This window comes from Herpailurus yagouaroundi, unplaced genomic scaffold (assembly GCF_014898765.1).
Source record: "Herpailurus yagouaroundi ecotype Mexico unplaced genomic scaffold, PumYag 189, whole genome shotgun sequence".
NCBI lineage: Eukaryota > Metazoa > Chordata > Mammalia > Carnivora > Felidae > Herpailurus > Herpailurus yagouaroundi.
In genome coordinates, this window is record NW_024412420.1 from 9919446 (window position 1) to 9932429 (window position 12984).

Sequence of the window (12984 nt, forward strand, 5' to 3'; positions counted from 1 at the left end):
GGGGCCGGGGGGCGACAGGGGAGCGCGCCCGCGGCGTCTTACCGGGAAGCTGGCTGCGCTGCGGGGCGGGAGGCGCGACGTGGAGGGGGCGGCGGGGCCGGGAGCCGCTCGGGGGGAGGGCCCTGCGACGGCCACACCCCGGACGCCCCGCCGCCCAACCCGCGAGGCCGCCGCGGCCCGTGGCCCCTGTCCACGCCCCGGGCTCGCTCTCAGTGGGTGGGGGCTCCGGAGCGGGAAGTGGCTTCTCCACCCGGGTGTCCCGCGGCCGGGGCGCAGCTACGCCCGTCCAGTCCGCACCCTCCCTTCGGTACCTGTTGCCGTCACACACGCGGGCACGTGCGCGCGCACACGCACACACACTGTGTACCTTCTGCGGACACACACACACACACACACACTGGTCAGGTTCTCCAGTGCAGCCTGAGACCTACCCCTGACAAGATTCTCGAGTGTCTTACAGCAGACCTGTCATGTTTGCGGAGGGCTCTCCACCCTTGGGGGGCTCCCAGGTCCCTGGGGAGGCGGCGGGCCCCTCCTCTCGGCCCTTCCAGACCCCCATCCAGCAGCGTTTGTACCCCGAGCTGGTGAGAGCCCTGTGTCTGTCTCCCTTCAGGACAGTGAGCTGATCAAGGGGAGCCCTGTGTCCTCACCCCAGTGCTCCCGGCACTGCACTGACAAGCTGTACCTTCTAGATTGAAACTGGGCTTCAACTACCTCCATTTTGACCTCAAACTCGCTAATTGATTAAATTCTTCCTTCTAGTTTCCCTGTTAACTCGGGCAGAAAACCCTGCAGGCAAGCATCCCGTGATGGAAACAAACCACCCCCTCAAGCAACAAGAACTGCCCTGAGCCAGCAAGACCAGGGTGACTGACTGCAAGACAGTGAGCGATTTGACCTTCGCTGCTCACTTGTGGGTACGCACCGACCTTTGTCCCACGTAAGCTTTATGTGAACTTAGAAGCAGGGCACCTGGGTGGCTGAATCGGTTAAGTGTCCAACTCTTGGTCTCTGCTCAGATCTTGATCTCAGGGCCGCGAGTTTGAGCCCCACACTGGGCTCCACGCTGTGTATGGATGCTTTAAAAACAAAAAAGCAATGGGGTGCCTGGGTGGCTCCGTCAGTTAAGCCTCCGCTTCCTGATTTCAGCCCAAGTCGTGATCTCCTGTTCATCAGATCGAGCCCCACTGCCAGCTCTGTGCTAACAGCGTGGAGGCCGCTTGGGATTCTCTCTCTGCCCCTCCCGCACTCCCTCTCTCTCAAAACAAATAAACTTTTAAAAAATGTTTAAAAGAACAAAAACAAACAAAAAGCAAAACAACAAAAGACCTGGAAGGTATTTTCAGTCCTTTGGAGACAGTCTTTGAGAGGGTCCACTGTCTTCCGGGTGGTGGCCTCCCTGGAATAAATCCCATTCTTGTTTCACCATGACTCCTCTCTGCCTTTCGGTTGTGTGGAACCTGGTCTGAATGGGTCCCTCCGAGCTGGGTGCCTCTGCACCCTGAGTCCTGGCTGCAAGGCGACAGACAGTCCAGCCCTATTACACCTTGCTGGCTTCCCAAACTTCTGGTCGCAGAGCATGAACACACAGCCCTCATTCTGGAGAAGAGACGACTAGTGTTCTCTGTGGCTTCGAGGCCAAGCCCTAGTTTGGACTTCTTTTTCGGAGTTATCCAATGTCAACTGTGGGAAGGATGCTGGGAATCTCACCGGACGATTCTCTGGAGAGCCGTTTGCCCCTTTGGCCCCGTCACTAATACCTCCCTGCAGGGGCAGCCTTCTGCTCACTTTTCTGTCCTTCCTGGAAAGACTGCCCTTAACTGGGCGAGGTGTGACCCCTGACCCTGCCTCACGACACACATACTCATTCCCCAAAGTGCTGGCACTTCATCTCACTCCCCCCAAAACAAACAGGCCAGGCTTTGCGTGCAACAGAAATGCCTCTAGTCCTCAGCTGGACGAGAAAACAGTAGCCCCTCGTGGAGGAAATCCTCCCATGAAGTATGCAAAGGTCAACTCTCATTGCGCACTTTAAATAATCTTAGTTTTGTCAGGGATGCCCCAGGGAAACTGGGAGGACACGGAAGCCCCCATCCCAACTCCCCTCCTCTCTACTCTCTACCGAAGCCAGGGCACAGGCAAAATACCAAGAAAGAAAAGCCGCTCAAGTTTGTGGCAAAAGTCATAGTCCCCAACATCTGTTCTCACTTTCCTCCTTCTCAGAGAATTTCTGAGTATTCTCCAAGCACAAGGTCGCCCAAATAAAAACCAAATAAAAAACGTTCCACTTTCTCTTGCAGCGAGATACTTGCCCGTGACTAAGTTCTGGCCAATGAGATGGGATGGGGAGCAAAGGGGGTAAATCCAGGATTACCCCCTTGAAAGAACGCTCCACTCCCTTTCCCAACTTGTTGTTAGGCACGGGTGGTAACCCATGTTACGTTGGTTAGGAGTCACTGGACCACCTCAAGGCTCACAACCTCACCATCACTGCCTCCACTTAGCTATGTGGACTTTCTGGGCTTTTTACAGCTTTACTGAGGTATAACTGACAAATAAAACTTGTATGTAGTTAAGGTATACGATTTGATGTTTCAATTTACATCTAGCGTGACATCACCACAATGAAGCTAATGAACGTTATCGATCACTTCACATAGTTACCATTTTTCTTTATTTTTGTGTGGTGAGCACACTTAAGATCTACCTTCCTCGCAAATTTCAAGTATACATACAGTATTGTGAACTATAGTCACAGTGCTGTCCATTTTTAAATAAAGGGTAAGTAAGTCCCAGGGCGCCTAGGTGGCTCAGTGGGTTAAGCGTCGACTTTTGGTCCCAGCTCTGGTCATAATCTCACGGTTTCTGAGTTCAAGCCCTGCACTGGGCTCTGTGCTGACAGTGCAGAGCCTGCCTGGGATCCTGTCTCCTCCCCTCTCTTTCTCTAAAAAATAAACTTTAAATAAACATTAAAAAAAAAGAGAAGTAAATTTCCAGCTTGCCCATTAAAGCAACCAAATCAGTGCCCTAACAAATCAAAGCTACTTACAAGATTTAACCTTTTTAAAAAAATTTTTTTTAAGTTTCAGGGTGCCTGGGTGTTTCAGCCAGTTGGGCATCCCTTCGGCTCAGGGCATGATCTTGCAGTCTGTGAGTTCAAGCCCCGCGTCAGGCTCTGCATTGACAGCTCAGAGCCTGGAGCCTACTTCAGATTCTGTCTTCCCTCCCCCACTCACACTCTGTCTCTCTCTCTCAAAAATAAAATAAAAACATAAAAAGTTTAAAAAGAATTTTTTAAGTTTTATTTGAGAGAGCATACACACGAGTGGGGGAGGGGCAGGGAGGAGAGACAGAATCCCAAGCAGGCTCCACACCATCAGCACAGAGCCCCATGCAGGGCTTGAACTCACAAACTGTGAGATCAGGACCTGAGCCGAGACCAACAGTCAGACGCTTAACTGACTGTGCCACCCAGGCGCCCCTCGCCTGCTTCTTTTAAGGTCATCCCAGGGACCCAGGCCCACTGTCCACACAGCCTTTCTGTTTTGGAGTAGTTACAACTTCTCACACTCCCCCATCCATTGAGTCCCCGAGAGCTTCTCAAGAGCAGAAAGGCTTTTATTTCCAATGAATCCTCTGCAGATCCTAGCAGATCCTTCCTGGATGGCTGCTGACTGGCTCAGTGTCAAAAGTGGATGGGATACAGGGTGAAGAGAGGGACAGGGAAAGAGAGAGATCTCTCAGGCCAATAAAAATATTTTATATAGTATTCACACTATTAGCTCAGTTATCCAGAGTACATGAAAAGGAAAAAAGAATCCAAAGCAGTAAGGCGATACAAAGTAACCAACTCCATGGATCCTATACTGGGATGAGATATTTTAATCTGATGGTGGTACATAATACTGTTCAGGGAGCACTCCCAGCTCCAGGAGTTCCCCTCCGCATTACAAGGGAGTTCTCAAAAATACCCGGATTTGCTAGAGGCTGGCCCCCTGCTCACGGGAGGGAGAGGGGCTGGAACGGGCAAAGCATTGAGGTCTGCTCTCTCGTCACTCGTAGATCCAGTTCTGAGCACAGCTCTTGTAATCCACCAGCTCTTCAGGCTGAAACCACAAGCCAATCTCCTTCTCCGCACTTTCCACGGAATCACTGCCATGGATGATGTTCCTGGAAGGGGGAAGAGATGGCCACGTTACCGAGACCCAAAGGATTTAACTGCCCAGGAGCTCCCCCTGACACCCACTGCCAGACAGCTCGCAGCCACTGCAGCAGAAAGAACCAAAGCTCCGTGTACATTAGTTCGTGTTAAAAGAAAAAGCCCACAGCTGCAGTTAAGGTCAGGATGAAGGATGCCCTCCCCATATCCGGCCCTCCTAGCAACACTGATGCCAGCAGTGAACGGGTTCCGGCCAACAAGGTATGCTGTCCCAGGCCCTACCCTCTCGAGAGAGGCACAACCACCGTGATGTCGATGGCCGGTGGCAGGGAGCTCGCCAGGCCAGACACCAAATTCAGAGGGAGAAACACAATGAACTTATTTTAAATTCATCTGCATATGGCATCATGTCCATCCCAGACTCAGGAACCCAAATGTTTTTTTAATATTATTATTTTAAAGTAGGCTTCATACCCAGTGCAAAACCCAGCATGGGGCTTGAACTCACGGCTGTGAGATCAAGACCTGAGCTGAGATCAAGAGTCGGACACTTAACCGACTGAGCCACCCAGGTGCCCACCCCCACCTTTTTAAAAGATTTTTTTAAAGTAATCTCTGCACCCAACATGGGGCTCCAACTTACAACCCCAAGATCAAGGGCCACATGTTCTACCAACTGAGCCAGCCGGGTACCCGAGGAACCCAAATTCTTGTGTCACCTAACTCAGATTTTGGAAGAAGGCAAAAGCACCAACTCTCACCTGCCAACTTGGATGCAAAAGTCTCCACGGATGGTCCCGGGCTTGGAGTCCGCAGGGTTGGTCTCTCCCAGCATCACCCGGCCGGTCTTCACCACATTCAGCCCCTCCCAGACCTCCAAGGATAAAAGAACATATGGTCAAGGAAGAAAACCAATCTCAGCAGAAAATATGAAAACTATTAATTCAAAACAAGAAAACAAAAAAGCCCCCTTAACACTGAAGAAATGTTTATGGAGCATCTGCTTATTCCAACAACGGGAATACCAGTCTCCCTGCCTCCACTCCTGCCTTTCTACAATCCCTTCTGAACAGAGCAGTCTCTAAAAATGCCCAGTGTAAAACCTCCCAGGCATTCGTCCCAGAGCCCATGAAGTACATGGCCGACACAGCCCTACCTGATCTGGCCCCTGCCCGTATCTTTGAACTCATGTCATCTGACCTTCTCTTCTACCCACCAGGCTTCAGCCACTCCAACCTTCCTTCTGTCCTTCAAGAGCCCAGGCCCTCTGCACATGCTGTTTTCCTGCTGAGAATGCTCTTCAGTGTGATTTGAGTACGTCTGGCTCCTTCTCACTCAGATCTCAGCTTGAAAAGCGTGTTCCTTGACCACCCAATCTAAAGCGGTCACTTGTCACATCATCCTCTTTCATTCTGTGCAAACCACTGATCACTAGCTAATAGATATACATATATATATATAAATATAAATAAATATATATACATATGCATATGTAGATATATATATATGTTTCTTCATTATGTGCCTGTCTTCCCCTTCAAGATGTATAGGCAAGGAAAGCTATGAAAATAAGTTCCTGTGTTGTCTCATTCATGACTATATCCCCAGCGTCTGGAAGAGAGTGTGGCACAATGAGGACCACCCATATATACTGCAATAGACAAGAGACAATCTGCCTCCCTCCAGAAGTGCAGAATCAGGCAGACTCTCCCGATCGCTCCCAGCTTTGAGTCGCGATGAGTCTTCAGTTCAGCAAACAAATGTATTTTATGTTTGGTGGGTCAGAGAGCCGACTCACATCCTAACTGTCCAATCCTCCCAGCCCCCACTCCCTCTGTATTAAGTGAGGACTTGGTGTCAGAGGCGACAATCACAGCACACACTCTTGGCTCCCAACTGAGTCATTCGCATCAATACCCCCACACACGCACACTCACCATGGCAACCACAGGCCCTGAATGCATGTACTTCACCAGGCCGGCAAAGAATGGACGGTCCTTCAGGTCAATGTAGTGTTCCTTGAGAAGGTCTTCGGAAGCCTATTTCACAGAACAGAGGATGAGAACTGACCCTCAAACTATCTAAGGATCAGCCATCTAGTTATTTCCCACTCACTGCTGTTTGAAATGTGAGCTCGTAGCACACTGATTCTGTTACAAACCAATCCATTCCCAACACGACCAGAGGGGAGCTGTGCCAGAGACTAAAAGTGCGTCAGCTTTGTACCAATGTCCCCCCTACTGGCCTTGGCTGATCAGAACAGAACCACAGAACATTAGAACTGAATCCAGCCATCCCAACTCAGACAGGAAAACTAACAATACAATGAATTTCCATTCATTGAGAGTAAGCCTCAACTAAAACGTGAAAAGGAAGTCAGGGTTGGGGGGGGGGGGGTCTTGGCAATGGATGAGAAGCAAATCGAACCCGGCCACTTCTCAGGGATACTTCAGATTTATTCAGAAGATGAAGGCCGGGTATGGCAACTATGCGATTTCCACACAAACCACTCAAAAGAGCGTGACATCTGGGGCCCCTCGGTGGCTCAGATGGTTAAGCATCTGACTGTTGGTATCAGCTCAGGTCATGATCTTGCGGTTTCATGGGTTGGAGCCCCACGTCTGGCTCTGCGTTGGCAGCATACAGCCTGCTTGGGCTTCTCTGTCTCTCTCTGTCTCTCTCTCTGCCCCTCCCCTGCTAGCGCTGTCTCTCTCTCAAAATAAATAAATAAAACTTTAAAAAAAGAGGGGGGGGGAAGATGACATCTATCAATAAATAATTTTGATGAAGAAGGAACTAGAAACTGTCACACTGCCAAGGCCGGTATGTGGGACCAAATCAAATTAGCTGGAGAGGAAACCACCTGCCTAGCAATCCCGACTCACCCAGCTGTGTTCTCTCTTTGCCACTGCACACACACTTGTTCAGGGTCTAACAAGGACCCTTAGTTTTCCCAGTTCTGTAGGACTGCATTGTGGAGGGCACACTGCAGGGATACCCACAAGCGTGGACATCTGCTGCCAAAAAGCACATTCAGAACATCCTGCCGCTCAGCCTCTGGTTGATACTTACTTGCCAAAGTAAAATCACACAGCCGCGTGATCACGCCATGTTAGCAATTCACCCTCTCCCACCAGCCCCCAATCCAAATGGAAGACTGGTAGGGGTAGCCTCCGGACACACTGACTTGACCTTCCCTTACCAGAACACTCTTTTAATTCTAGTCATTGCTTCTGATTATCTTTAACCTGCAGACCAGATTACAGCGTGTTTTTGTTTTTGTTTTTTTTTCTGGAAGAGGGGACATCAGGTCTTTCCTCCTCCAAGTCACCTATAAACAACCCTAGACTCAAGGCAGTCATCCCTCGCCCCATTCTTCACCAAGCCCACACCCTGGATGGGAACTTGGTATAACAGGAAAAATGCACACACTTAAGAGTCAGAGAGACCCGGGTTAAAATCTTCCCTACATCACTGACTGCATGCCTTCAGATTCATTACTTAACCTCTCCAAGCCCCAGGTTCCAACGACCACAGGCATAGAGATAAGTACACCTCTGGGTCATCGTGAGGGCTACAGAAAACACATGCGTCCAGCACATGTGATCAACAATACTGTTCATTTCGCTTTACCTTCAAAACCTAATTTAATATGCAAACTCTCTGGAAAGCAGTACTGACCCGATACCCGGCACTAATGATTCCATCACGTACCCCCCTCTGCATTAACACCCATCTACCCCCGCCCCTTACACTAAAGCGGTTTTCCCAAAACACCACGCGGGAACTAAATTGCAAACCAAATTCCATGTAAAATGCACCAGCAGAGTCCAAAGATGACTCTAGTGCTGGGAAAAAAGACTGTCCCCTAATTTATCTGCTCTGAGAATTTGAATTCTCATTTGCCAGGTCTGTCTGAAAAAGGGTTCTTGGCCAATTAATTCTTTTCATTTTTCCGGAATACTGCTTGGCAGGTGTGTTGAAAATGTGTCTGTTCTCTACTGTTTTCGGGGGGGCTTCCCCAAGACCAAAACCACAGCTTTCCCCCCAACATCCCCTGATGGCACTTAATATATGCCACATACTAAGTGGGCGGTAAGTAAGGACAGAAAGATTTCCTTGCTGACAAACAACCTGCCTCAGAGAGGGAGGCGGGGGAGGGGAGAAGCTCTCTGAAATAATCTGCTCAAGAAGTTCAAGACCAGGAGCTCAAACATGCCCAGGGCTTTGAGTCAGAAATCACAGTGCTGCGGTAATATATGGAACTCTGCATTGCTAAAGGGAAAGGGAGGCTATTTCCAAAGTCCCAGTAATTGGTTTGTTGCAAGACAGCCACAACGCCAGCCGAGTTGTTTCCAGGTCTCAGGACATCTGTGTTCACCCTTCGTGGGGAAGACTACAAAGGAGGGGAAGGGAGAAACCGAGAGGCTAATGTACAACGGTGCCCTGTACTCCGAGAGAACAGAAATATGAAGAATGAAGTCCACTTACCTGAATTAATTTCATAGCAACGAGGCGGAATCCCTTTTGCTCAAAACGCTTGATGATCTCTCCCACGAGGCCGCGCTGGACCCCATCAGGCTTGATGGCAATGAAGGTGCGTTCGCTGTTGGCCATGGTCCTGAGGATAGACAGCTGTAGGGATGAAACAGCACTGAATATCCTGCCTACATCATTATCCTTCTCAAGCGGATTACCCCATAAAGCTGGTTTATATCTGTCAAGCCAACTCCAAAAGTCTCTTTGGTAAAAAAAAATGCGTTCACCACAAGTGCCGCACTGAACATACTCTAGAAGAGCACACGTATAAAAAATGTTCCTAAAGGGGGCACCTGAGTCAGTCAGGCTCAGGTCATGATCTCAGCTTCATAAGTTCGAGTCCCACATCAGGTTGTCTGCTCGCCGCGCGGAGCCTGCTTGGGATTCTCCCTCTCTCTCTGCTCCTCGTCCCGTCGTTTGCACTCTGTCTCTCTCAAAATAAATAAATTAAAACGAAAAGAGGGGGGCCTGGGTCGTTCAGTCGGTTGAGCGCCAACTTTGGCGCAGCTCATGATCTCACAGTTCATAAGTTCAAGCCCCTTGTCTGGCTCTGTGCTGACTGCTCAGAGATTGGAGCCTCCTTCAGATTCCGTCTCCCTCTCTCTCTGCCCCTCCCCACTCATTCTCTCTCTCTCTCTCTCTCTCTCAAGAATAAAATAAACGTAAAAAAAAGGACATTTTGTTAAAAAAAAAAAAGTACCTAAAGGAAAAAAGAACTTTCCCTAAAAGAAAAAACAAAGAAACCCAAAAACCCAATTCCTCCTCAGTGCCCTTAATTCTGAATTAATATCCCAGGATGGGGGAGTGTGCAAAAGCAGGGACCATAATTTCTATGGCATTTGACTTAATAAGCTTCTATTAAGCATCTATTTTGTACCCAACACTGTGGCAGAACTAAGGTAGGGGATGTTAAAAAAAAAAAAAAAAGAAGACATTTTGTGAATAATCCAGAGAAGGGAAACTAGAGGGATAAAGTGGTGTCAGGCAAAAAGCAGAATGAAACGGTCTGACCTACTACCACAGTCATGGTATTAGAACTGAAAGGGGTTTTAGAGATTATTTCATTGGAATCCCCTTCATTTTACGAACGAGAAAACAAATCTAGGGCACCAAAATGAAGGCCAAATTCCCAATTTCCCGATGCAATTTATGCTCCATCATAAGACATCATGAAGATTCTGACAAACCAAAAAAAGGTGGATCCTGAGAGAACTAGGGCCATGTGAGATGGGACATCGTGCAGGAAAGAAGCCTAGAGAATGTCTATCCCAGACCTCGCCTTTTACAGAGAAGACTGGGCTCATGACCTGCTCTGTCAACACAAGATGAGAATGGAGGAGGCCCCTGACCTTGAAAGACAATCCCTAATGTGGATCGCCACACCACCTCCTGGCTCTCTCTTCCTGTGCTTTAACCTCTTATTACAGCACCTTAACATATTTGAATTTTCTGTTTGTGGGTCTGTCTCCCCACTGGTCTGCGGCCTGTATACACGTATGGTTTACTGCTGTGTCTGTCCCTGGCACCTAGCCTCCTGGCCCAGCACTCAATAAGAGCAAAGAAAATATCTTAAATGGTAATCACCCTGCACCTCCGAGAAAAAGAGACAAAGCCCAAGGGCTGGCGGAGAACTCCCAATGGAAGCTCGAGACAGGCAGAGATTCCACAAGAGAAAATGGGGGTAAGGAGCCAAAATACTCCTTATACCCATACGGTGAATTCCTATAAATGTCCACCATACCAACCCAGACACACACCCGTCATTCATTCATTCATTCATTCATTCATTCATTCATTCATTCAGCAAGAACTTACTGAGCCCCAACTCCGTGCCCAGCACTGCACGCGACACAGACAAATAAGGCACAATCCCAGTCGTCGCGGCCCGATGTTCGGAAAGGTAGCCTCGGACAAAGGCGAGTCCACGTGGCGTGGGACCTGCGCTGACAGGTCTGCACCTGTCCACCGGCGCTGCCCCGCCCTTCCCTCCCAACCGATCCCTCTGCCCACCTCTCAGAGCCGGACTCATCCGACCCCTTGGCCTCCCCCAACCCCGACCCCACTGCTCTCCCCCTCCTCTCAGGACCCCGAACCCATCTCACCCCTCCAGATGCTCGAGCTGCAACTCCGGCTGGGGAAGCCGGCACCGGAAACACGCCCCGGCCCCACGTGGTTCCTGGCTCCGGCAGGCGCGGAACGCTTCTTTCCGGCTCGGCTGCCGGGGAGTCCGTGTTGGCAGAACACCACTCGCCCACGCTTCCTCTGGAGGGTCGGGTGTCATTCTAAGGAGCAACGTTCCGACGTTTAACTTCCGGCACTGCTTTTTCTTGCTTTTCCGGCATGCTGCTTTTTTTTTTTTTTTTTTAAGATTCTGTGACTCACTTCCTTCGTTCTGGAGTCACTTGGCTTCCCGAGAGGTGGCGCTCCCACTTTGCATGAAGTCTGAACGGGCACCTGACCTAGAAGTAGACGTGTCTTTCTCACTTTACATTTACTCACTTTTTCCAGCCTATCAAGCACTGCATTATTAATTGAGTACCTACTATGTGCCAAGCACTACTCCACGGCCTGGGGGCATGGCAGTAAACTCTCTAAGGAGCTTCTGGCGGGAGTGTAGGGAGTGGGGGACCAAGAATAAACAAATAAGCAAATTGATGTGTAATACTTTGCATTATGTTAGCGCTGTTAAGAAAAAGTAGGGCAAGGGAGAAAGATTGAAGGAGTGGACTATCTTAAAAGGTTGGTTGGGGAAAATGTCTCCGAGGAAGTGACAATGGAATAGAGCTGCATGAAGTGAGGGAACAAGCCTAGTGATTATCTGACAGCAGAGTATCGCAGTGCGCATCCAGTAATAGAAAATGCCATCGGAGGGGCGACTGGGTGACTCAGTCCCTTGAGCCTCCAGCTCTTGATTTAGACTCAGACTCTGGTTTTGATCTTAGGTTAGTGAGTTCCAGCTCCAAGTCTGGCTCTGTGCTGACAGTGCAAAGCCTGCTTGGGATTCTCTCTCTCTCAGAGAATGAATACATAAACTTTAAATTAAAACCACAATGAAATATCACTACACACCTATCCTAATGGCTAAAAAATAAACATATAGTAAGAGTGCCCCACTGGCCTAGTGGGTAGAGCACGACATTCTTGATAATCGCTGTGGTGAGACTGTGAGTTTGAGACCCGCATTGGGTATAGCGTTTACTTTAAAAAAGAAAAAGAAATAGTGAAAATGCTGTCCGGGAGGTGGAGAAACCGGACCTACTCATACATTGCTGGTGGGAATGTACAATGAATGGTATGGCCATTCTAGAAAAGTTTGGCAGTTTCTTATAAAACCAGGCACTTACCACATGATCCAATAATTGCACTCTTGGGTGTTTATCCCTGAGAAATTAAAGATTTTTGTTCTGTTTACACAGAAACCTGTATTTAAATGTTCCTAGCAGCTTTATTTGTAATAGCCAAGGACTAGACACAACCCAAATGTCCATCAAGTGAAAGCTTAAACAAACTACAGTCCATCCATACCATGGAACACTACTCAATAATAAAAAAAAAAGGAAAAAAGAAAAAGAAACATCTATTGACACACAGCAATTTGGCTAGATCTCAAGAGAGATTATGCTAAGTGAAAAAAAAAAAAGCCAATCACAAAAGGTCATATACTATATTATTGCATTTATATAAGGTTCTTGAATTCTCAAAATTCTAAATATAGAGAATTCATGAGGGGTGTCTAGGAGTTCAGGATGGGAGAGAAGGCATGAGTATATTCCTGCCAGGGTACTACAAGGGAGCCTTGGAGTGATGAACTAGTTCTGTATCTTGATGCTTGATTGTGGTGACAGTTACATGAATCTACACATGTGATAAAGTTGCATAGAACTACACACACACTCAAGTGAATGCATGTGAAACTGATGAGATCCAAATAAACTCTGTGGATTATACCAATGTCAATTTCCTGGTTTTGATATCGTTCTATAGTTATGCGAGATGTTAGTATTAGAAGACACTGGGTGAAAGATACATAGGACTTCTGGGGCGCCTGGGTGGCTCAGTCGGTTGGGTGTCCGACTTCGGCTCAGATCGTGATCTCGTGGTCTGTGAGTTTAAGCCCCACGTCGGGCTCTGTGCTGACAGCTTGGAGCCTGGAGCCTGTTTCGGATTCTGTGTCTCCCTCTCTCTCTGACCTTCCCCCATTCATGCTCTCTCTCTGTCTCAAAAATGAATAAACGTTAAAAAAAAAGATACATAGGACTTCCTTCTACATGTTTTGTTTTGTTTTG

At 48.5% G+C, this 12984-nt stretch overlaps 1 protein-coding gene and 1 long non-coding RNA gene across 3 annotated transcripts; one reads left to right on the plus strand and one right to left on the minus strand.

Moving 5' to 3' along the window:
• Positions 1 to 168: 168 nt before the first annotated feature.
• On the plus strand, positions 169 to 1425 carry LOC121044777 (uncharacterized). Its single transcript, XR_005797477.1, has 2 exons — positions 169 to 917; positions 1150 to 1425. It is a non-coding gene; the product is annotated as an uncharacterized LOC121044777 (long non-coding RNA).
• Positions 1426 to 3600: 2175 nt separating this feature from the next.
• On the minus strand, positions 3601 to 10925 carry NME1 (NME/NM23 nucleoside diphosphate kinase 1). 2 transcript variants are annotated; one of them, XM_040497119.1, is made up of 5 exons: positions 10801 to 10925; positions 8651 to 8794; positions 6097 to 6198; positions 4921 to 5033; positions 3601 to 4170 (listed from the first exon to the last, which is right to left on the minus strand). In XM_040497119.1, exons 2-5 carry the CDS (start codon positions 8774 to 8776, stop codon positions 4053 to 4055), a joined length of 459 nt encoding a protein of 152 aa, XP_040353053.1. In that variant the 5' UTR covers positions 8777 to 8794; positions 10801 to 10925; the 3' UTR covers positions 3601 to 4052. The 2 variants fall into 2 exon arrangements, with proteins under 2 accessions (XP_040353053.1, XP_040353052.1); XM_040497118.1 differs by lacking the exon at positions 10801 to 10925 and adding an exon at positions 10514 to 10631.
• Positions 10926 to 12984: the final 2059 nt, after the last annotated feature.

Excerpts from the sequence above, each read along its gene's own strand:
- NME1 (XM_040497119.1), bottom strand. The coding sequence starts at position 8,776 with ATGGCCAACAGCGAACGCACCTTCATTGCCATCAAGCCTGATGGGGTC. Across the intron at positions 6,199-8,650 it reads TTGCTATGAAATTAATTCAG|GCTTCCGAAGACCTTCTCAA; the intron begins GTAAGTGGACTT and ends TCTGTGAAATAG. Across the intron at positions 5,034-6,096 it reads CAGGGCCTGTGGTTGCCATG|GTCTGGGAGGGGCTGAATGT; the intron begins GTGAGTGTGCGT and ends TTATCCTTGGAG.